This window comes from Pseudophryne corroboree, chromosome 3, assembly GCF_028390025.1.
Source record: "Pseudophryne corroboree isolate aPseCor3 chromosome 3, aPseCor3.hap2, whole genome shotgun sequence".
Taxonomy (NCBI): Eukaryota; Metazoa; Chordata; class Amphibia; order Anura; family Myobatrachidae; genus Pseudophryne; species Pseudophryne corroboree.
This window is the reverse complement of record NC_086446.1, coordinates 98,736,782-98,762,064: the sequence shown is the minus strand read 5'-3', so window position 1 is coordinate 98,762,064 and position 25,283 is coordinate 98,736,782. Positions and strand designations below refer to the sequence as shown.

The 25,283-nt window shown below is 44.5% G+C and overlaps 1 protein-coding gene across 3 annotated transcripts in view; it reads left to right on the top strand.

Moving 5' to 3' along the window:
* LOC135054867 (gastrula zinc finger protein XlCGF57.1-like) overlaps positions 1-24,671 on the top strand; it is a 99,805-nt gene extending 75,134 nt beyond the window's left edge. For all 3 annotated transcript variants that reach the window (XM_063958276.1, XM_063958275.1, XM_063958277.1), the window contains exon 8: positions 23,345-24,671. In XM_063958276.1, the coding sequence (XP_063814346.1) occupies positions 23,345-24,546 (1,202 nt within the window). In that variant the 3' untranslated portion in view covers positions 24,547-24,671. The remainder of the gene's footprint in view (positions 1-23,344) is intronic.
* The last annotated feature ends 612 nt before the right edge of the window (positions 24,672-25,283 follow it).

Sequence of the window (25,283 nt, the reverse complement as noted above, 5' to 3'; positions counted from 1 at the left end):
CAAAGGGGGTTTGTAGAAGGTGGGGCGCAATACACTGTCTGTTTATAGCTAATCACCTTATCTAAGGTTCTAGTTACTGCCTGACAAAGCACTGCTTTAGCTGTTGAAGCAAGAGTGTGCTGGTTTCTCCTGCTGTCTCACTCCATCCAGGCTCTCTGGGCTACTGTGTAATTTCACTGTTCCTGTGTGTGTGTTTTGCTGTACAGTATGTCAGGCAAGAAAATTGTGTGTCTGTCCTGTATCACAAAATTTTTCCCCTACTCCAAGAGGGTCTCTGTTGTGTACTCAGTGCAGCCTCCCTTCTCAGGTAAACAGCACACGGGAACCAGAATGGCTGGATTCTATGAAGGGGATCATTTCTGGGGGCGTGGCCTTGCATCAGAGGAGAGCGGACGCATTTTCCTTAAGCTCCTGCTCCAACGTTAATTTATCTGCTGATCTGCTCTCTCTCCCGCGCCCGTACACTGCACACCCTCGCCTCACACCCCTGATAAAGCCAAATATTTATCTTACTGAAAACCCTCTAAAAGGTTAAAGAACACAGTACGATATTGGCGTATGGAATACCTTAAGGGTACGCACGTTGCGTATCTAACGCTTAGCCGTGGTCGAGACGCACGAGCGGCACGTTCGCTCACGGCTTAGAGCGTACAGGCAAGCACGCTATAGGCTGCCGACTAACGTAATGATACGCTATCAGCGTAGCGGATGCTTGGGACTACGAGGAGATCACAAGCGGCGCTGACGCTCACAGTGTTAAACCATAAACAATGTACATATACTGTAAACCCTTGTGCAGTGATAAGCTGTAAATGCAACACAGTGTAACCTTGTTAGTTTAAAAGCTGTATGAGCGTATGTGACGCTCAGAGAACCCCTTAGCAATATAATAAACAGTCAAATACCGGTCTAAGGGTCTAACGCCTTTTAAGGAAATGAATGAACGTTCAAAAAGAATAATACAATACAAGTTATACACTACCAAAATAACATAGAATATCTAACCAAGTAACTACACATAAAATACAATAAAGATACAATTACTTTTAAAAGGGGGAAAGGGGAGAGAGAGAGAGAGAGAGAGAGAATGGCTTATAACAATAAAGACAATATGATTGCAGAGAAACTTACGCACAAAGGGAAACAATCGCATGCGCCTTCTGGATATCCAGCTCCCGATTATCAGCAATGAGAACCGTTGAAGAGAATAGAGAGCTGGCCCAGATCGGCTTGTCCTTTTATACCCTACACAAAATACAGTACAATGGTCCCTATATTCTTATTGTTTATTGGACACAGGAATTCGTCTTCACATTATAACAAAAGGTCATAGGTTGATTCATACAGGTGGGCTGTGACTATTTCCAACTGCTCAGGTGGGTGGGAAACTAGGTTTCCCGCCGCATGGATAATAAAGTGCAAATACAGTAAATGTTCATAAACTTCTTATGTCCATAACTATTCGCACGAGCGAGTTATCCGCTTCAAACCAACACCGGAATATTGCTAATTAAATACTCTTCCGATGGATACTAAACACCACTGTATAACCCCTGTCTGACCCTTCGTATCAAACAAAGAGGGATCTCTTTGTCTATGAACATGCTACATTAACTAAACTTTCAGATTCTATCAAAGGGACCATAATCTACAAAATACATTATATGGTTAAAACATGTTACGATTGAGTCGCACGCTAGACGCATACAAACTCTACGTAAATGCGCATACCGTGCACCTGCGGGTGCACGCAACAGCGAGTATGCGCACGCACGGGAGAGCTCATGCACACGCAGCGGGGACACGCATGAGGTGCAAATATGGCAGTGTGTAGCGTGATATTTTTCAGACTTTGACAGTCCACCCTTTGGCAGTCACCAATAACTGCCACCTTCTAAAACATTTCAAAAAGAGAAAAATATATGTCATGTATAATACATTTCTATGATTGGGTAGGGGAGGAGAGGAGAAGGTAGGAAAAGGGTATGACCTAGTGAGCTAGCAGAAGCATGTGTGTATGAATCCATGTTTGGGGGGTCATGTATCATCGTGCCGTACGTGTTTTAAATCAAGCTTCGAGGTATTGCGAAGTATACATTTGAATTCCTTCTTATCCCGTATTAAGGGTCTGTGGATGGGCTGTCAAACTTTACCGAGCTCTTTTCGGCTTTTGGTTGCAACAGAATGGGGGAGCACATTTTAGTTGATGATACATGAATGGGGGAATATGTGAGTGCTGATATCTGTGCCTGTATTCCCTATCGACTATGTGTGTCATTACCTGAAGGTTGCAGAGATGAAGATAAGAAACAATTATGGTAAATGCAGTGATATTCTATGTGAGGTTAATATACATTTGTTGATTGAAGTCTTGTCTGAAGTCTTGTCTGATGTACATGTTGACTGTAGTCTCTTTGTGCTTTTGCCAATAAACGCAAGCAAAGCTTTATCAATGTCCATAGACTTACAAAAAGTGTTGGGCTAGCGTAAAATTAAAAGTACTAGGGATATGGGGGTCTATGGCATAGTCCATCAGTTGTCTGTGTACAAGGTTGTCAGACTTCTTCTTTAGTCCATCTGTTGTCTGTATACAAGGTCGTCAAAATCCTCTTCCAAGCGGGTCTTTTTACCTTGGAGAAAAACAAAGGAGAAACGGGTGAAAGAAACGGACCGTAGAATCACATTTTCATCACATCATTGTCTCTATCGTTGGGTCGTAAATCAAATCAGTCGTTGTTATTACAGTATCTCCACTCCTTAAACTCATCACTCGGGCGCTACGTTTACACTTTGTTAAAACCCGAACGCATCTAAATATCAGACCGACTAATATGATGACACCCAGAACACACAAAAGGAATTTCCCTACATCCATGATAATTCCTTGAGTCCATTCTCCTAAACCAGAGAACCAATTTCGTGGGTTCAACCATGACACCCAACTGGTCAGCTCATTACCCACAGCGGCAAGGGTGAGATTGTGTTTCCTTCGGAACTCCCATTTTAATTGGAGAATGTCGTCCATCTTTTGGTCTATGACCTCGACCGGGTCCTCGGTGCTGTTTGTGATATACGTGCAGCACTTTATTCCATACTGAGTTGCTAGGGTGACACAATACCCACCCGTTACAGCTGTGAGATAATTGAGAATCATCCTATGCTGAACCAGTTCTGTTTTATAAGCTTGGAGCTCCCTTCCAGTATACCTGAATGTGTCATCATACATTTCAGTGATGTTGTCTAATAAATTTGCAAGCGCAGATATATATTTATAATTTATCACTCCTCTGGCGGTGCGAGTGATATCTAACGCGATTAGGAATTGAATCCCGGTGGATTCACTGATCAGGTCAGAGGCCGGATGCTCTGTTCTCTCTATCAGGTGCCGTTTAACGATGTGCTCGTAATGAGTGTGAGTATAAGGAGCTTGGGCACTGCTGTGAATATCTTTCATTTTAGTATGTGATACAGTCATTACTTCAGGCAGTACTTTTCCAATATAACATAACCCTTCTGAGTTTGGGGCAAGCCACTTATACGCCTTCCTCCCGCATATGAAATATGCATCATCGGGGAGAACATATGGGACGGAGTAGGACATTACCATATTACACATTTTCCATATGAAATCTCCTAACCCTAATTCTCCCATCTGTTTAGTACACGTATCAATTTGTACGATATGTGCACAGTATCCTGGTGATACCTCTCCAACTCTCATGGTCCTACTTCCTAGGGTATACCTATATCGGAAATATTTTCCACTACCGGCTATGTGGCGTATAAGTTCTGTATCTGTTGGCATTCTATCAGCTCTGTATGAAAAGGTCATGGTTTGGTTATTCCATGACACTTCCCAATTTCCCGGTTTTCGGGGATTGGAAATGTTAAAACATACTAGGGATCTATCCACATGATATTGGTGGAGCTTCAAACTAGGAGGACTGGAGATATTAAACCTCCTGTCCACCGGTCTCCCACCACTTAACTCAAGTACCTCCCCTACCGTTAAAGGGAATGGTACTAAGCCTGATTTGCTATGGCCTTGAGAGCATACCCAACAATCTGTCTGATTTAACACTTTACCCACTAAGGAGTGATAGTCACTCAATGAATGCCGGTCCATGTGGATATTAAAACTGGATTGGCATTTCTTGATACACACATCCTCAACTACACTGTCACAGAGTCTACAGATACAGTTCTCTTCAGCTAACAATCCTTCACAATTTCTTCTATTGTCAATGCTACCAGATCGTTTTCTAATACTCGCCTTTACTCTGTGATTATGTTGTTCTTGGAAATCTACGCCTCCATCTCTGTCATCAGAACCCATTCCAGAACCTCTCTCGACCTCCATGGTACTCTCGCCGGAACAGACTGCTCTGGTCAACATCATGGTCAACAGGAAAATCCGGATCACAGTCTCTTGGGGCAAGTCCATCTTATAGGAGGAAATGGAGAAGAATGAGAAGGGGGAAAGAAATAATTGAGGGAGATGGGATGGGAAGTGGAGAAAAACAATAAAAGGGAACAGGGGATCGACAACTGCCTCCGATCTTATTATTCTCAATGCTCAGGTGCCGTCTCAGTCCTCCTGAAACAGACACTCCAGTGATACAACTTCCTCTACCGTCTGTTCTTTATCACGGGACCTCTCTGGATCAGCAACCTTCTTACAATGGGACGAATGAACCCAAGTCTCTCTCTCGGCAACCTTCAATGCTGTCGTGCTAATCAATAAGACTTGGTATGGTCCTTCCCATCTGTCAATAAGGCAACCTGAGCGTAGAAAATTCCGTATCATTACATAATCCCCAGGTTCAATGTCATGACAATTACTATCTGGCAAATCAGGAATCACTAACTTCAGATTGTCATTCTGATTCCTTAGCTGTTTACTCATGTTAACCAGGTATTTTACAGTCACTTCATTGTTACACTTCAAATCATCCTGAGGGTTAATCATAACATGCGGTTGTCGACCAAACAGAATTTCAAAGGGGGATAGATTAAGAGGGGACCTGGGAGTGGTTCTGATGCTGTATAGTACAATGGGTAAAGCTTCTGGCCATGTTAATCCTGTTTCTGCCATAACTTTGCTCAATTTATTTTTAATAGTGCTGTTCACTCTTTCTACTTTCGCACTCGCCTGGGGGCGGTACGGAGTGTGCAGCTTACTATCAATTCCCATCAACTTACACATTCCTTGAAAGACATCACCTGTAAAATGGGTACCCCTATCACTTTCAATTATTCTAGGGATACCGTATCTACACACAAATTCCTGCACAATTTTCTTAGCAGTAAACAGCGGTATTTGTGGCCGCAGGAAATGCTTCGACCCAATTTGAAAACACATCTATACAAACAAGTACATATTTCAAATTTCGACAAGGGGGTAATTGTATAAAATCAATCTGTATTACCTGAAAAGGGCCGCCTGTAGGTGGGATATGAGATGGTTCTGTTGGTATTGCCTTTCCGATGTTCTTCCTCAAGCAGGTAAGGCATGACATTGCTCTCTTACCTGCATGGGATGAGAATCCTGGGGCGCACCAATATGCTCTTACCAACTTGCACATTCCCTCCTTGCCCAGATGAGTCAGCCCATGTGCTGCTTCAGCTAAACATGGAAGGTATGCTCTGGGTGCCACTGGTTTACCCTGTCCAGAGTCCTGAGGACTCCTGGCCATATCCTTTTGACCTCCAAACTGCCTTTTCCTGTGTGGAACACAAATTTTGCATTTCACACAACTTCTGTGTGTTTATGGTATTAAATACCATCAATTGTGTGGTGTCTGTCTGTCTGGGGGTACCAGCTGCTAACTTAGCAGCTTCGTCTGCTCGGCTGTTACCAAGTGATACTGGGTCTTGGCTATATTTATGTGCTTTACACTTGATAACAGCCACTCTGTCGGGTTCCTGTATCGCTGTTAGAAGTCTTTTGATGTGAGCTGCATGCGCTATCGGTGTACCAGCTGCCGTCATGAAATTTCTGAGGCGCCATAGGGCTCCGAAATCATGGACTACCCCGAAGGCGTATCTAGAATCGGTGTAGATATTGGCTGACTTTCCCTTAGCCAATTCACATGCTCTGGTTAGGGCAACCAGTTCAGCAACCTGGGCTGAGTGAGGTGGGCCTAGCGGTTCTGCTTCTATGGTACCTTGGTCATCTACGACTGCGTATCCAGTACACAAGTCTCCCGAGTCCGTCTGTCTGTGACAACTACCGTCAGTGTAGAAAGTAAAATCTACATCTTCCAGTGGGTTGTCACTGATGTCAGGCCTTGCCGTGAAATTTTGGGTCAAATATTCCATACAATCATGTGTGTGTCATCCCTTGTATTAAATCCTCCTTCCCCATCACTCTCATCCTCCACCCTTTGTGCCTGTCCAGGCACACCTGGGAGATATGTTGCAGGATTTAATGCACTGCATCTCCTTATGGTGATGTTTACGGGGGCCATTAATGCCAATTCCCATCTTGTAAACCGCGCTGATGAGACGTGCCTGGTTTGGGCAGAATTCAACAAGGCTGACACTGCATGTGGCGTATGAATTGTGAGGTTGTGTCCTAGCACTACATCTTCGCTTTTTGTAACTAGCAATGCTATCGCAGCGACACTTCGCAAGCATGTGGGGAGGGATCGCGCTACCGTGTCTAGCTGAGCGCTGTAGTATGCTACCGGCCTGCTGGCATCACCGTGCTTTTGGGTTAGGACGCCTGCCGCGCAACCAGCACTTTCTGTTCCGTACAGCTCAAAGGGTTTCCCATAGTCTGGCATACCTAATGCTGGTGCCTGCCTAACGCACTGTTTGAGTCTCTCAAATGCCATCTCGGATTCGTCTGTATGCGAAATCCGATCAGGTTTGTTTGATGAAACCATCTCCTGCAAAGGTAATGCTAGAATGGAAAACCCTGGGATCCAGTTACGGCAATACCCACACATTCCTAAAAACGTTCTGATCTGTTGCTGGGTCTGTGGCAGAGTCATGTTTTTAATTGCTTGAATTCTATCAGCGGTCAGGTGTCTCAGTCCTTGTGTTAGACAGTGTCCCAGATATTTTACTTTAGGCTGGCATAATTGTAATTTGTCTTTGGAAACTTTGTGTCCTGTGTCTGAAAGATGAAACAGGAGCTGTTTCGTATCTCTCAGGGACGCTTCCAGTGACTCTGAACACAGTAGTAAATCGTCCACATACTGTATCAATACTGATCCACTCTCTGGTTGGAAAGACTGTAAACAATCATGCAAAGCCTGTGAAAATATACTTGGACTGTCTATGAAACCTTGTGGTAATCGAGTCCATGTGTATTGGACTCCTCTGTATGTAAATGCAAACAAATATTGGCTGTCAGGATGTAGGGGTACCGAGAAAAAGGCAGAGCAGAGGTCAACAGTGAAAAATTTCGCAGTGGGAGGGATCTGCATAAGGATGACAGCTGGATTTGGCACTACGGGGAACTGACTCAACTATTTTGTTAATCCCCCTTAGATCCTGTACTAGCCTGTAACCCCTCCCCCCACTCTTTTTTACGGGGAAGATGGGACTATTGGCAGTGCTGGATGTTCTTACCAGAATGCCCTGTTGTAGCAAGCGCTCTATTACGGGGTATACTCCTAATTCCACCTCTGGCTTCAGAGGGTATTGTGGGATTTTTGGAGCTATCCTACCATCTTTTACTTGCACAACTACTGGAGCTACGTTTGCCATTAATCCAGTGTCTTGTCCATCTTTAGTCCAAAGTGACTCTGGTATTTGGGATGTCATTTCTTCTACCTGGGATGGATTCCTATTTATCATAACAGTATGTGACATTAATTTTGATGGGGAGTCTAGCATGTCTCGCACTTCCTGAGCGTGATTCTCAGGTATGTCTAAGAATACACCTTCAGGAGTACAATAAATGACGCACCCCATTTTACACAGTAAATCTCTTCCCAGGAGATTAGTCGGTGCCGATGCCGCCAGCAAAAAGGAATGCTTTGTATGCAAAGGCCCTATTGTAATCTCTGCTGGTTTGCTAACAGGGTAGTGCTGGACTACTCCCGTTACTCCCATGGCTGGAATTGTCTTACCAGTGGTTCTCATGCCCACTGTCGAATTTATCACTGATTTGGCCGCCCCCGTATCTACAAGGAAGTTTAATGATTTACCAGCTACATCAATTGTGACCTCAGGTTCACTTCCAAGGCTTGCAATCAATTTCACTGGCTGCAGATTACAGGTATGGCCACACCCCTATTGGGTATGGTGACCTCCCTGAATCGCGCTGGCAGCAACTACTTGAGAAGGGGGTAAATGGGAACTACCAGAGTCTTGCCAGTCTCTTTTTGGGGGATACCTTTTTGTTTCCCCTGCATGTGGCTCATGACTCCGTCTCTGCGGTCCCTGATCCCAATTTCGTGTGTCATGTCGTTGTCTAGGGGGTTGATATGATTTTTGTGTGTTTTTCACTCTACAGTCTCGTGCAAAATGTCCCTCTCTATGACAGGAATAACAAGTTACCACATTTGACTTACCCACAGGGTTTGGAGATTTATACAAAGGTGGCCTTGTGGTCAGGGCCTGTATACTTACGGCCATTAACTTATCACTTTGTGACTCCGTGTCTGGTGATATTTCGATCGTGATCAATAGCGGCCTCTCTCAAAGTAGCCACCGACAGACCTCGCCAACATGGTTGCGTGGTCTGTACCCTTGTCTTCAATACCTCCTTTAAACCATCCATTAACACAGATACTGCTACCTCTCTATGATTTGCATTTGTCTTAATGTCTTCTATGCCTGTGTATTTAGCCATTTCCAGTAGTGCCCTATGAAAATACTTAGCAGCTGTTTCTGACTCTTTTTGCTTAATGGAGAAAATTTTGTTCCATTTAACTACAGCTGGAAAATACTCTTTTAACTGTAAATTTATCCTCTTTACATTGTCTTGGTTGTACACATCCGTAAGGGGTACATCTTCATCTAATTTACAGTCAGCTAGGAATTGTGCTGAGTCGACATTGGAGGGTAAACATGCCCTCGGCAATATCTGCCAGTCTTTGTTATTGGGCTCTACAGTATTCCCTAGATCTCTAATGTATTTCTGGCTAGCAACTAGATCCTTCCTAGGATCAGGGAATTCAGACACTATTGTTCTTAATTCCATTCGGGAAAACGGGCAGTGCATGGCAAGGTTTCTGACAGGAGTGACTCCTGAAGTGTCCGTTTTCCCATTTGGCACTGCTATTACCCTAACGGGATTAAGTCTAATAACATCATTCTGAGTAGATTCTACAGCCTGTGGTGAAATGGTTTCAGCATAGTGTATGGTGCCGTACTTACCCGTTGATACGACCTCACCTGTCCCTCCGCTAGGGGCCTTGGATACTAATCTTACGGGTTGGGTCGTGCCCACTGCTGTTTCTGATATGGTGGCTGCTAGAGAGAGTGCGGATAGTGTTGTTGACTCGTCCTCTTGATCACACTCCTGGGGAAAGTTTAAAACAGGGTACAACTTGCACGGGTTAATATTTGCATTACTCATCTTATTCATATTATCCTTAACATTTATACAGTTACTAAGTGCCTGTTTATTACACATTAGTGCGTCATTCTCTGCAACCAACTTCTCTCCCGTTATGTAAGGTGGCGGTGGTGCCGTAGCTATCCGTTTCCTGATAGGGTTAGATCCAGCCGCCTGAGCCAATCCTCTCTGTATTTCACCCTCCTGTTGCCATAACTGTAAGTAGTCATAATGTTTGATCCGTCTCTTTGTTGATTTAATGAGACATATCCTTCTCCTAAGATTTTGTAACACATCTGGGCTAAAACTACCTACCCGGGGAAACTTCTCCCCATCATGCACAGTCATTCTTTCCCATTCATCACATAAAACCTCTGTGTGTGAACCGTATTTTTCACACATTACATACCTTGCCGACCCGATTGGCCGGTTTACTGAATCAACCCGAACCGAGGTTGATCGCCCCCTACCTGAACAACTGGCCCCCATACTTGCAGGTGTTGCTTTCTTCAGCGAACCCTTACAAAACCAAGATGTTCGGGGTAGGCCGACGGTGGCAGTTTACCGAGTACTCCACTCACTCCTCGCCCACGTTGGCCAGTACTGCAATCACTGATTCAGAGCTGCTGTACCCAACCTAGGGCCCCTATGAACCTTTACTTACTGGGGCGTGTTGGACCTACCAGTCCCCAGCAAGTATCGGTTGTTGGATAGTTCCCGAGTGACCAGCGAACCTCCCTTAAAATAAAAAAAATTACACAAATCACGTTAGAGTGTACAAATAGCGTTTATGACCCCTTTCGTACGCAAATGGTACTGGTCAGGTTACTAACTAATGCACACAATTACGTGCGGTACAATCGTTCTGCACATAAGCAACTAATCTTATGTGCGGAGCGACCAGTGGAATCGAAAATTTCGGCTGCGAATTCCTTCAGCCAGAGCTTCAATGGCCTATATGGGTTCCGCACCAACCCTTCCTGGTGTTGTGCTACTTCTCTATAGCGGACTTCTTAGTCTGCTGTACCTAGACCTCCTGGTCTGTTCCGGACCTCCTGGTCTTGTGCTACAGTAGACCTCCTGGTCTGCTATACTCTAATGCTCAAATTTATGTTTAACAAGGGATGCCTCCCCAGCCACCCTGCACGTCACTTACATGTATGTACCTCACGAGAACTCGACTTCTTGTGGTTCAACCCAAAAATTGTAAAAACTTATATATGCAAACACTCACCACATGTATACTTTAATTTTATTTCTGCGCAGAAATTCCTATTCAGTAAATAGTCTAGACCAGATGAGTCGCAAATTGGAGAAGGATCTATTAGCTTAAAATTTTGGACACTAAAATTGACTTGCGCTATTTATCGCGTTGCCTCCTTTTCGCCTGTTAAAAATAATACTACCGTGTGTTTTGAATTATGTGGGCGTACCCGGACGCTCCGTTGCGTAATATACGCTACGTGCGTCGGCCTTTGTGTTGCGTACACTAGTCTCACCCTTTTGTTAGAGACACGTGTATGCCAGCCAGATATGTCCACAGAAATACAATTAACACGTTTATCAATGTAGATGATCTTTAATTGTATTCATCTACCGAGCACCACACAGGTCTCTCAAAGCTGTGTGCGTGCTTTACAAATTACCCCTTAATGTATTACTTTTACTCTTTAACTACTAATAGCAACAAATCTTTCCTAGCACGTTATCAATTGTGAAATGGCAAACAGGAGAGTGATATGTGAAAATACACGAATGAAAAGAAATGCAGATATATGTGTGCGTGCGTACGCAAGACAGAACAGAAAAAAACAGTTTTAAAAGATACTAGCGTATTGTTCTTACCTCCGGTTCCGGATTCCTTCAGCACCCTTTACTAAGCGAAGCAGACGCTTATCTTGGTCAGCACTATGAGGAATATTACCTCCCGCCCTTTGCTGACCGATAATGTCTGCTGAAATTACCTAGTGCAGATATGTGAAGGACGGACGAGCCGCCAATTGATTAAAGCCAAATATTTATCTTACTGAAAACCCTCTAAAAGGTTAAAGAACACAGTACGCTATTGGCGTATGGAATACCTTAAGGGTACGCACGTTGCGTATCTAACGCTTAGCCGTGGTCGAGATGCACGAGCGGCACGTTCGCTCACGGCTTAGAGCGTACAGGCAAGCACGCTATAGGCTGCCGACTAACGTAATGATACGCTATCAGCGTAGCGGATGCTTGGGACCACGAGGAGATCACAAGCGGCGCTGACGCTCACAGTGTTAAACCATAAACAATGTACATATACTGTAAACCCTTGTGCAGTGATAAGCTGTAAATGCAACAGTGTAACCTTGTTAGTTTAAAAGCTGTATGTGCGTATGTGACGCTCAGAGAACCCCTTAGCAATATAATAAACAGTCAAATACCGGTCTAAGGGTCTAACGCCTTTTAAGGAAATGAATGAACGTTCAAAAAGAATAATACAATACAAGTTATACACTACCAAAATAACATAGAATATCTAACCAAGTAACTACACATAAAATACAGTAAAGATACAATTACTTTTGAAAGGGGGGAGAGAGAGAGAGAGAGAGAGAGAATGGCTTATAACAATAAAGACAATATGATTGCAGAGAAACTTACGCACAAAGGGAAACAATCGCATGCGCCTTCTGGATATCCAGCTCCCGATTATCAGCAATGAGAACCGTTGAAGAGAATAGAGAGCTGGCCCAGATCGGCTTGTCCTTTTATACCCTACACAAAATACAGTACAATGGTCCCTATATTCTTATTGTTCATTGGACACAGGAATTCGTCTTCGCATTATAACAAAAGGTCATAGGTTGATTCATACAGGTGGGCTGTGACTATTTCCAACTGCTCAGGTGGGTGGGAAACTAGGTTTCCCGCCGCATGGATAATAAAGTGCAAATACAGTAAATGTTCATAAACTTCTTATGTCCATAACTATTCGCACGAGCGAGTTATCCGCTTCAAACCAACACCGGAATATTGCTAATTAAATACTCTTCCGATGGATACTAAACACCACTGTATAACCCCTGTCTGACCCTTCGTATCAAACAAAGAGGGATCTCTTTGTCTATGAACATGCTACATTAACTAAACTTTCAGATTCTATCAAAGGGACCATAATCTACAAAATACATTATATGGTTAAAACATGTTACGATTGAGTCGCACGCTAGACGCATACAAACTCTACCGTAAATGCGCATACCGTGCGCCTGCGGGTGCACGCAACAGCGAGTATGCGCACGCACGGGAGAGCTCATGCACACGCAGCGGGGACACGCATGAGGTGCAAATATGGCAGTGTGTAGCGTGATATTTTTCTGACTTTGACACCCCGTTGCGGTTTACCTAGCGCTGCGGAGGCAGGGAGCATGGTGGAAGCTCCTGCAGGTTGCGCCCTACACATTCCTCTGAAGCTGGGGACTCAATTAGTCTAGTCGGCCCGCCGGACTTACCGAAAGCTCCGGGATGGTGTTGGTTAAGGCTGCGGCTCTCCTTTTATTTTATCCTCTGGCTGTGTCTTCACCCGTTATGAGCCCTGTGTGACTCGCAGATTGTTTCTTAGCCCTGGTGCCCGCTTGTACTGTTTATGCTGCTGGGCTGGAAGAGCTTATGAATGGTGGCCATCTTGGATTTTTCACTGCAGCTTGCTGCTAAAAGAATTCAGTACCCAAGAGAAAGATCTGCATTGGACCCTGCACAGGTCTTATACATTTAATAATTACAGGTGGCTTGTTTAATTTTCAACAAATTACTATATTGCTATATTTCTGTGTGCACCTGCCACCCTAAGCAAACATTAAGAATTATCTCCCCCCTGACTGGAGTGTGATAGAGTACAGTCTTAAATGTGAAACTGGCAGAGCAGCAGCAGTACTTTTATTTACAGATTCAGGATCAGCTGTAAAAGTCCAGGGGGTCGAGTTTAGAGATCCATATTGACATTATCTTGTATTGCCTCAGCTATATATTTCTTGAGCATAACCACTCGGAGGTGCCCTCTCATAGAGGTGATGTGTTTCTAGGAAGTGCCATAATGCTACCCTCCCCCCTCATAAGGCATGTGAGGCATCGGCTACTCAATATAATCAGGCATTTATTACTCATATAGCAACCACGTGCATACCTCGCTCAGTAGGCTATCTAATTTCTTTTATTATCCGGTAAAGCGACAGTTCTAGTTATGTCAGTGCAGTATGGACAAATTTGTTAATCCTAAACCTCCACGTGCCAGAGGTGAAAGGCGCAAAGCGGATAATTTAACAAATGAATGCTCTAGTCACGAAGAATCAGAAACAGACGAGGGCGATTCCACGTCCAGCAAGCCTATTACATACAAAGATATGGTGAAAGCTATTAAAGTCACAATAAAACCTTTTGCTTCAACAACAGGCAGAAAAATTTGCCGCAAGCATTGACAAACTGGAGAAACAATTGATTCGACGTCATCTCAAGTTATAACCAACGAACAGCGGTTGGGCATAGTTTTCCACGACATTTCTCGACTTAAACAACAATCGGAGCGAGATGTTAAACTATGTCTCCACCTCCCCCTCACTTCCACTAACTGTAGGGGTACCCCAAGGTTCTGTACTTGGTCCTCTTCTCTTCTCTCTCTATACGTCCTCACTAGGTAAGCTCATTAGTTCTTTTGGTTTCCAATATCATCTCTATGCTGATGACACCCAAATCTATCTTTCCTCTCCAGACCTCTCCCCTGCTCTCCTCACTCGTATCTCCAACTGTCTCTCTGCTACCTCTTCCTGGATGTCCCAGCGCTTTCTTAAACTTAACATGTCTAAGACCAAGCTGATCATTTTCCCTCCCTCCCGCATAACCTCACCTCCTACAATCTCATTATCTATTGATGGCACTACTATCTCCTCTAGCGCCCAAGTGCGCTGTCTTGGAGTAATCCTTGACTCCTCCCTCTCCTTCAAACCACACATTCAGCACCTCTCACAAACCTGCCATTTTCATCTAAAAAATATTTCCAGGATCAGACCCTTTCTGACCCAGGATGCTACTAAGACTCTTATCCACTCACTGGTCATCTCCAGACTGCACTACTGTAATCTGCTCCTGACTGGCATTCCTGACAAATACCTCTCTCCACTCCAATCTATCCTCAATGCTGCTGCCCGGCTCTTCTTCCTCACCAAACACACTACGTCCACCTCTCCTCTCTTACTAGACCTTCACTGGCTCCCCTTCCCTTTCAGAATCCATTTCAAGCTTCTCACACTCGCTTACAAAGCCCTTACCCACTCCTCTCCCATCTACATCTCTGACCTTATCTCCCTTTACACTCCCACCCGTCCTCTTCGCTCTGCTAATGCACGCCGACTCTCCTGCCTACGGATTACTTCCTCCCACTCCTACCTCCAAGATTTTTCACGTGCTGCACCACTTCTCTGGAATTCCCTACCTCTTCCCCTCAGACTCTCCACCTCTCTACAAAACTTCAAACGGGCTCTCAAGACCCACTTCTTCACCAAACCCAGCCAAATCTCATCCTAACCCTCTGTTCTACGCTCTCTATGTACCCCATCTGTGTCACCCCTGTCTGTCTACCCCTCCCCTTTAGATTGTAAGCTCTCACGAGCAGGGCCCTCTTCCCTCATGTGCTTATCCTTTCTTACTTTAATAATCTTCAACTGCACCAAATCCATCAGTCTTCTGCCACCTGATACTTATTCCAGTGTCATCTGCTGATGTAACTATGTTTATTTACCCTATACTTGTCCTATACTGTCATCAACTGTAAGTTGCTGTTTTCCTGTTTGATTATTTGTTTATGTACTCTGTAATTTGGCACTGCGGAACCCTTGTGGCGCCATATAAATAAAGGATAATAATAATATGTCGTCAGCTACAGAACAAGATCAATGATATCGAAAATCGCTCGAGAAGAAACAATTTACGAGTCGTTGGACTGGCCAAGTCAATTAAATCAGAGGCTCTGCTAAGCTTTCTTACTGACACGTTGTCTTCTCTGGTTCAACTTCCATCTGACGCAGGGCCGTTAATCATTGAAAAGGCCCATCGTCTGGGGCCCACCAGAGAGAATTCGAGTACGGGGCCAAGAGCAGTCATATTTCGTTGTCTCAATTATGCCCAAAAAGAATAGCAATGGAGAGCATTTTGAAAGGAAGGTCATGTGACTTGGAACTCTCATTGTTTACTACTGTTCCAAGACTTTTCGGTAGAGGTTTCCAAGGCAAGACGGGAATTTGCACCAATTTGTTCTAATCTGGTGAAGTCTAAAAAGCACTTCGCTCTTATCTTTCCTGCTCGGCTGAGAATTTTCTCTGACACTGGCTATAAGAATTTTCTTTCAGCCGCGGATGCCAAAGCTTATATGGAGGAAGAGCTACAAGTTTCCGATTCTCTTACTGCTGACTCGGTCATGTCGTACCAGGACTGATGTGAGATGACAATCTATTCTAAAAATGTCTTTCATTTTCACAGCTTAGTTTGTCCTAGCTTTTTGGTAACTTTCAATCCCTATATCTAGTAACTCGTTTGAACTCAATGGAGTCGATTCAATTCACCGACCGTTGAATAGCGCCGGGAATTAGCTCCCAGCGCTATTCAATACAGCGACAAGTGACACTCAATTGTCGGGAGAAGAAATCCGTCAAAAGTGCTGCCGCGCGGCTGGGAATCAGCATTGCGGCGGAGAGTTAAGTCGGAGAATGCCCGTTCTCCCGACAAATCAACCTGTTAAGTCCGTGAGGACGGGCATTCGCCGACTTAACTTGAGCTGCATTGAATAGCGCCGGGAGCTAATTCCCGGCGCTATTTAACTGTCTGTGAATTGAATCGACTCCAATGTGTGTTGGTTTTCAGCTATATAACACCCAAGCTTATAATATTGTTACTACCTAGTTACCTGGGTTTCTTTTTTTTAACGAACGATTTAAGGCATATACCAACGTCCCACACTCAATATGGATAAACTTAGAGCATGTTAGATTTTTAGTTGGAATTCCTACTCCAAGTTGCAGCCCAGTTTTTTAATAACTGCGGAGTTAGACTAGTTGTGCACAATTGATAATATCCATTTTGCTTAGGATGACATTTCTCATTTATAAGGTAGCCAGGCCCTCTTATTGTCTGAGGGTCTCTATTTGGGGGTGGTCCTTCAGTATGCTGAATGTCGGGATCCCGGCGCACAGTATACCGGCGCCGGAATCCCAACACCTGGCATACCGACAGGTACTCTCCCTCGTGGGGGTCCACGACCCCCCTGGAGGGAGAATAAATAGCGTGGCGCACCACCGTGCCCGCAGCGTGGCAAGCGCGAGCCCGCAAGGGGCTCACTTGCGCTCGCCACGCTGTCGGTATGCCGGCGGTCGGGCTCCTGGCGCCGGTATGCTGGTCGCCGGGAGCCCGGCCGCCGGCATACCATACTATACCCTCTATTTGGTATTGGCGGTATGGAAATGCTCCTTCAGTGTTGGAGCTCTTTCAGACTGTCGTAGCAAATTGTTGTAACAGATGAACAAAAGTATGTTCTCCGTGTATCTTTTCGTTATTTGTATCTTGTGTAGTAGTTTGTTTACTTGAGATTCAATGGGGGGGATATTCAATTGTTTGAAAAGTCGATTGGCTGTCTGTTTTTCCTGTCTATTAAATAGGAAAACGACTTTTCAAACAATTGAATACCCCCCAATTTGTTTGCTTTATTTTCCCTTTGTCTCTCCTTTTGCCCCTTCTGTCTGGCTGGAGCACATGCCCCCTCGGTAGGATGTAGAGTCTTGCAATTTGATGTATCATTCGGATATTTAATGCTAATAATATCTTTGTGTCTGATAAACAATCTAAAGCTGCAGAACGTGAAGGAAAAACTTGGATCTAATGGTTTGTCTTTAAACATCAATTTAATTTGGGTATGTCTACTTTTAATATATGCACTTTTAATGTTAGAGGTATAAACTCCCCCGCAAAGAGATTCAAAATACTTACCTATCTAAATAGATTAAAGATGGATGTAGCCTTGCTGCAGGAAACCCATCTCACAGATCTTGAACATGAAAAATTAACGAGACACAGATATAAAGTTGCTGGATACGCTTCCTATAATTCCAAATCAAGAGGGGTTGCCATATTGATAAAAAAAAGTTCCCTGTCATTTAAAGTTCACTCAATAATTGTGGATCCGAATGGAAGGTTTGTAATACTAGATATTACCATTAATACCTGACGATTGGTGTTATGCTCTGTTTATGCCCCTACTACGTACTGCAGACCTTTTTTTCACTACTTTAGTTAAAAAATTATACTTTTTTTTTTTTTTTTTTTAGATAACGTTATAATTGGTGGTGACTTGAACATAGTCGCGTCACCTACATTGGATCGTAGTGGTCCCACTTCTAATCGTAATATTTCTTCCCAATTAGGGATCAAATTTATTTGTGATCAGTTACAGCTAAGTGACATATGGAGAATAAGAAATCCTAATTCCCGATCATGTACTTGCGTCTCCATGGCTCATAGTTCATTGTCTCGGTTAGACTATCTTTTGGTCTTCCATCACCTATCTCCAATTATCTCAAAGATTGAAATCTGTAGCCTTATCCGATCACGCTGCAGTTTGGCTAGTGGTAGTTCCGGCCACGACTCAAAACTCGCACAGGCAATGGAGATTCCCAATTTATCTGTCCAGTTCCCGCACTACCGTTCATTTTTTATTTCAGCTCCCTTAATAATGCAGAACATAGATCCAATCCACTTTTGGCAAGCCGCAAAGTCTGTTATGAAAGGTCAGATAATCTCTTACACTAAAGCACATAATTCATCCCGGTCGTCTAATTTCTTACTTGCAAAACACTCTCTATCCGAGGCATATAGAAACTTTTCTCATGACCCACACCTGATAATAAGTCTAAATACTATCTGAATAAGACTGTGGCCCTCATTCCGAGTTGTTCGCTCGCTAGCTGCTTTTAGCAGCATTGCAAACGCTAGGTCGCCGCCCTCTGGTAGTGTATATTAGCAGAAGTGCGAACGAAATATTAGCAGTTCTGCTATTAAATATTTCCCTGCAGATTCTGAGTAGCTCCAGACCTACTCCTAGATTGCGATCACCTCAATCCGTTTAGTTCCTGGTTTGACTTCACAAACACGCCCTGCGTTTGGCCAGCCACTCCCCCGTTTCTCCGGCCACTCCTGCGTTTTAGCCTGACACGCCTGCGTTTTTTAGCACACTCCCGGAAACGCTCAGTTTCCGCCCAGAAACACCCACTTCCTGTCAATTCTCACCGATCAGCAGAGCGACTGAAAAGCGTCGCTCGGACCTGAGTAAAATTGCATAGTTTTGTGTGAAAATACTTAGCGCATGCGCCCTGCGGCTCATACGCATGTGCAGAATCGCCCATTTTTTGCCTGATCGCTATTCTGCTAAAAACGGCAGCGAGCGAACAACTCAGAATGACCACCTAAGTTCAATGCATTAGTACACCAGGAGGTGGCCAGACGTAACATGTTGACTAGATATACATTTTACAGATTTGCCAACAATTCAGGTAAATTGCTCTCACATTTACTTAAAGGACAACACACTCATAATACAATAGCGGCTCTAGCAGATGGGAATGCGGATTTGAAAAGCAAGGATTCAGACATTCTTCGAATTTTCACAGCCTTTTGCTCTTCTTTATATGCACAAGAGCCTATTTCTAAGGCTAACATGACAAAATTTTGGGGCTCTACTAACTTACCACAAATTAACTCCAAACAAGTGAATACCTTATTAGCACCTATCTCTGAGGAGAGGTGAGTAATGTCATTAAGAACCTGAAACCCGCTAAAGCACCTGGTCCCGACGGCCTCAGCTGTGAATTTTTCAGATGACTTAGAGAAGAGCTAACATCAACACTAACCACCTTTTTCAGCACGATTATACGAGGAAAAAACCTTGCCTCTGTATTTCAATGCAGCCGTGGTGAGCGTATTGCCGAAACCAGGCAGAGATTTCACTACCGCGGCCTCTTATAATCTCAACTAAGCAATGATATTGGCCTATAAGATATTGACAAAAATACTTGCAGAGAGGTTAAAACTGGTAGTCCTCACGATAGTGCACGTGGACCAAACAGGATTTGTGTGTGCAAGCCTCCGCAGTTGGGGTGCTGTGACCCAGGGGACTCAGTTTCAGGGACAGTGGTCACCTCGGGAAGCTTCCCTTCCGATCAACATTCTGGAACTCAGGGCGATTTACAGTGCCCTTCTACAGGCCTCTTCTCTCCTTCAACAGCAGGCCATACAGGTCCAGTCGGACAACGCCACGGAGGTGGCCTACATAAACCGACGGGGAAGAACAAAAAGCAGGGCCGTAATGCAAGGTGTCACGGATTCTCCTCTGGGCAGAACGGGAGTGGACAATTGGGAAGCAGCCTTCAGCAGACTATCTGCACCCAGTGGAATGTTGTCTTCACCCGCAAGAGTTTCAGCTGTTAGTTCAACGGTGGGGCTGCCCACTGATAGACATGATGGCCTCTCGGATCAACCAAAAGCTGCGTCGCTACTGTTCCAGGACGAGGGATCCACAGGCTGCAGCGATGGATGCTCTGACGACGCCATGGTTACCAGTTGATCTACTTGTTTCCCCCAATTCCTCTTATTCCCAGAGTTCTAAAAAGGGAAAGATTTCAGGTGATTCTGATTGCTCCGGATTGGCCACGCAGGGCCTGGTATGCGGATCTCCTAGCCATGTCCCTCGACTAGCCCTGGCCTCTGCCACTTCAGGAAGATCTTCTTCTGCAAAGGCCATTCGTCTATTAAGATTTACCACGGCTATGTTTGACGGCATGGAAGTTGAGTGAGATTTTAGCCAGAAAAAGGATTCTTGGAAAGGTTATCTCAACTATAGTCCAGGCCAGGAAGATAGTCACGTCGAAGCATTACTATCGTATATGGAAGAAATATGTCTCTCTGTGTGAGGGTCGGCAATATTCTACTGTAGATTTTCATCTGGGACGTTTCTTGCACTTCTTGCTGATGAGAGTGGATTTGGGCTTGCGTGTAGGCTCCATTAAAGTCGAGATTTTGGCTTGGTCTCTTTTCTTTAAGAGACAGTTGGCTGTTATTCCAGAAGTCCAGACGTTCTTGAAGGGAGTCTTTCATAATCCACATCCCTTTGTGCCTCCCACGGCTCTGTTGGATCTCAATTTGGTTCTAACTTTTCTCCAGTCGGTTTGAACCTTTTGTACAGGCTGGACATTAAATATTTGACTTGGGAGACTGTCATGTTGTTGCCCTTGGCCTCAGCAAGGCGTGTCTCGGAATCGGGGGCTTTATCCTGTAACAGCCGTAATCTTGTGTTTCACGAGAATAGAGCGGAGCTCAGGACTCGTCCACAGTTTTTGCCTAAGGTGGTGTTGGCGTTTCACATCAATCAGCCGATAGTGGTTCCGGTGGTGTCTGACACATCGGTTACATCTAAGTCCCTGGATGTTGTTTTGGGCTTTGAAAATTTGTCAAGAGGATGGCTCGCAACAGGAAATCTGACTCGCTTTTTGTTCTCTATGACGCTGCCAAGATTGGTTGTCCTGCTTTAAAGCAGGCTATTGCTCGTTGGATCCGCCTCACAATCCAGCAGGCTTACTCTTCGGCAGCCTTGCTGCTGCCTAGTTCTATTCAGGCCCACTCCACAAGGTCGGTGGGTTCTTACTGGGCGGCTGCCCGTGGTGTCTCGGCTTTGCAGTTATGCTGAGCAGCTACTTGGTCTGGTTCGGACACGTTTGTTAAGTTTTACAAGTTTGATACCTTGGCTACAGAGGACCTTCAGTTTGGTCAATCAGTTTTGCAGGGGTCTCTGCACTCTCCCACCCGGTCTGGGTGCTTTGGGACTTCCCCATGATACTAAGACCATCCCAGCATCCCCTAGGCCGTTAGAGAAAATAGGAATTTAATACCTACCGGTAATTCCTTTTCTCGTAGTCCGTAGGGGATACTGGGCGCCCGCCTCTGTGCTTCGTTGTTTTCCTGCAAGCATTGTTCTTGTGTTTTGGTTGGTTCTGCTGTTGCCGTCTCTACTTTCCTATTGTGGTTAGTGTTGCTATCCTCTTGTTATGTGGTGTGTTGGTTTGTTTACTCAGTTTCCTTTATATGTTTTCCTCCTCTCACACTATGGGGGTCATTCCGAGTTGTTCGCTCGTTAGTTTTTTTTTGCAACGGAGCGATTTGTCGCAAATTGTGCATGCGCAATGTTCGCAGTGCGCCTGTGCCAAGTAAATTAGCACAAAAGTTTGGTATTTTATCGTTCTGGTGATTGTAGTGTGATTGACGGGAAGTGGGTGTTTCTGGGCGGAAACTGGCCGTTTTATGGGAGTGTGTGGAAAAACGCTAACGTTTCTGGGAAAAATGCGGGAGTGGCTGGAGAAACGGGGGGAGTGTCTGGGCGAACGCTGGGTGTGTTTGTGATGTCAAACCAAGAACGAAACTGACAGAACTGATTGCAGTGTAGGAGTAAGTCTGGAGCTACTCAGAAACTGCTAAGAAGTGTCTATTCGCAATTCTGCTAATCTTTCGTTCGCAATTCTGCTAAGCTAAGATACATTCCCAGAGGGCGGCGGCTTAGCGTGTGCACTGCTGCGAAAATCTGCTAGCGAGCGAACAACTCGGAATGAGGGCCTATGTCCATCTCCTTGGACACAGTTTTCCTAGACTGAGTCTGCAGGAGGGATATAGAGGGGAGGAGCCAGCACTCAATGAAGAATTTTAAAGTGCCATGGCTCCAATGGACCTCATCTATACCCCATGGTACGAAGACTATCCCAGTATTCCCTACAGACTAGGAGAAAAGATGGCTACAAATTGTGAAGGAGATAGAAACACGTATAAAGAGTAAGGAGTAAATTCCATCAGGTATTGGAACAGGTCACTAAATTCTGCAGCTTTACTTATCACACGTGTCATGTAAGCTTTGTTCACAGACCCTCGCAGACAAGTTGTTCCATTGATCAATCACATTCTCCTGATTTAGCTTAAATAAAGCTGCATATTAAAACTGCACTTGCATTTAAAATTTTGTTTACATGCCAGTAAAACCTGAATACTTTTTTTTTTTTAATTGGAAGATACAGTATACTAGGTGATTCATCGTGCCCTACGGGCACTCCTCACATCGTCGAAAGGGGCTACGCACCCTTAACCGCGGGTTGGGTAGGAAGTCCGAGGCTCCGTGGGTGGGGAAGGGGTGGTTGCGGATGGGGAAGGGGGTATGGAGCCACTGCGGGACGGGAGTTAGGGGGGTTGATGTGGGTGGGGTCTGGAGCAACCACGGTTGGGGAAGGGGCGAATGTGGTAGTGATGCGGATGGGGGCCGGTGATGCTGTGAGTTGGGGTGGTGCGGGTAATGCTTCTCATCCTGGAAGCAGCTTAGCTGCTGACCTTTGTTGGCGCTCCCTGCAGCAGGTGCTGAAGGCACCTGTGGCAGGGCCAGGCACCGCAGCTTCCCCCCCGACGGCAAGTCCCTCTGCAGCTGAGTGGAGTCCAGGGAACACACAGCAGGCAAAGGGCAGCGCCTCCTATTGTATGTAACCTGTGTGGAAGGGTGTTTCTCGGCCAATCAGCTGTGGGCTGGGTGTGATAGAGCTGGCCCTAACCCAATGAGAGCTCCTAGCCACGCCCAGCGTTAGGAAATGGTTCACAGATCTGGGCAAATATATAGGAGATTTGTCTTTGCTATTTAGTGCAAAATAACAGAAACATTTTCAACTTCAAATCATGGATTGTGCAGTGTCTTCTTCATTGTGATAATGACATATACATTTCTTCTATTTCCAGTACACGGACACAGCAGCAGGAGTTCCTGTCAGAGACCAACTATTTTCTCTCAGGATTGTGAGACAAAAGATATCATCACAGGAGACTCTGGAGGAGAAAACCCCATTATCCCCACATCAGTACTGCACAGTGCAGACCTATCACCTGATCTCTCCAAACACGACGCATGTTTACCTCATAACTCAGATACCGTTACACACAACTCTATCCATGACGGGGGTGGAAGGTTTGCATGTCCAGAATGTGGGCAGTGTTTTACACAGAGGTCAGATTTGGTTGAACATGAGGTTATTCACAAAGGGGAGTTTGTTAAGCATAAGAGAATTCACACCGGCGAGAATCCATTTACGTGTACTGACTGTGGGAGATGTTTTACAAAGAAATGCAGTCTTGTTACTCATCAGAAGAGTCACAAAAGTGAAAAGACTTTTGGATGCTCGGATTGTGGGAAATGTTTTAGAAATAAATCAAGTCTTGATGAGCATTTTAAAATTCACACAGGAGAAAAGCTGTTTCCATGTTCTGAGTGTGGGAAGTGTTTTGCACGAAAGTCGTATCTTTTAAAACATCGACTGATGCATGTGGGTGACACACCCTTTCCGTGTCTCGAGTGTGGGCAGTCTTTTGCATGCAAATCATATCTGGTACGACATCAGAGAACTCACACGGGGGAGAAGCCAGTTTCCCGTTCTGGGCGTGAGACAAGTTTTATACAAAAACTAAGTCTTATTGATAATCAGACCACTTACACCAGGAAAAAGCCGTTTCCTTGTACTGAATGTGGGAAGTATTTTGCGTGTAATGCCACTCTGGTTAGACACCAGAAAACTCATACGGGTGAGAGGCCCTATCCATGTTCTGATTGCGGGAAATGTTTTACAAGATCTGATGTGCGTGCAAAACATCAGAGGACTCACACAGGCCAGAGACCATTTTCCTGTTTTGAATGTGGAAAAAGTTTTACACAGAAACAAAATCTTGTTGAACATCAGGCCATTCACACACGTGCAAAATCGTATCTATGTTCAGAATGTGGAAAAAGTTTTGCAAAGAAACAAAATCTTGTTGAACATCAGGCCACTCACACACGTGCAAAATCCTATCTATGTTCAGAATGTGGAAAATGTTTTGCATGTGAAAAAACCCTTGCTCGGCACCAGAGAGTTCATGTGGGCGAAATGGACCCAATGGAAATGTGCTGAGTGTGGGAAATGTTTTACACAGAAGTCACATCTGGTGAGGCATCAGAAATCTCACACGCGATTATACAACTGAAAAGCTGTTCGTAAATCTGTATTAAATTAGAATATTTTATCCAAAGAGCAAATCGTGGTATTATTGTGTCCTTATGGTTTCTTTTTTTTTTTTTTTACTTGTTTATATTGCTATTAAAACTGCTTGATTACTAACATCGCTGATAGCAGAATGTTACTAGATAATATCATGCAGGTTGGTGCATTCATTCTGTTATATACTTATGGATTACATCAGACCAGGGGTTTATTTATCAAGAGTCGAGTTGTAAAACCCATAATTTCGGGTCAAGTTTCTGCCCGATATTTAAAGAGCAGTGCTTTTACTAAGATGGGAGTTCTATTTAAGATGAGATGTTGCCCATAGCAACCAATGTGTCTTGCTAGTAGAACACTGCCCTTTCAATATCCACTGACATTAGGTCGACATGCAAAAAGGTCGACATGAGTTTTTCACAAATATATTTAATTTTTTCACCTTACTCATACTTAACGATCCATGTGGACTACAATTGGGAACGGTAACCTGGGGCGAGCGCAGCGAGGCACCTTGCCCTAAGCATGGCAAGCCATGCGAGGGGACGCAGTGCACTAATTGGGGTTCCCTGTCACTTTACGAAGGAAACGACACCAAAAACAGTAAAAAAAAAAAAAAAACACACCTCATGATGACTGAATGACCATGT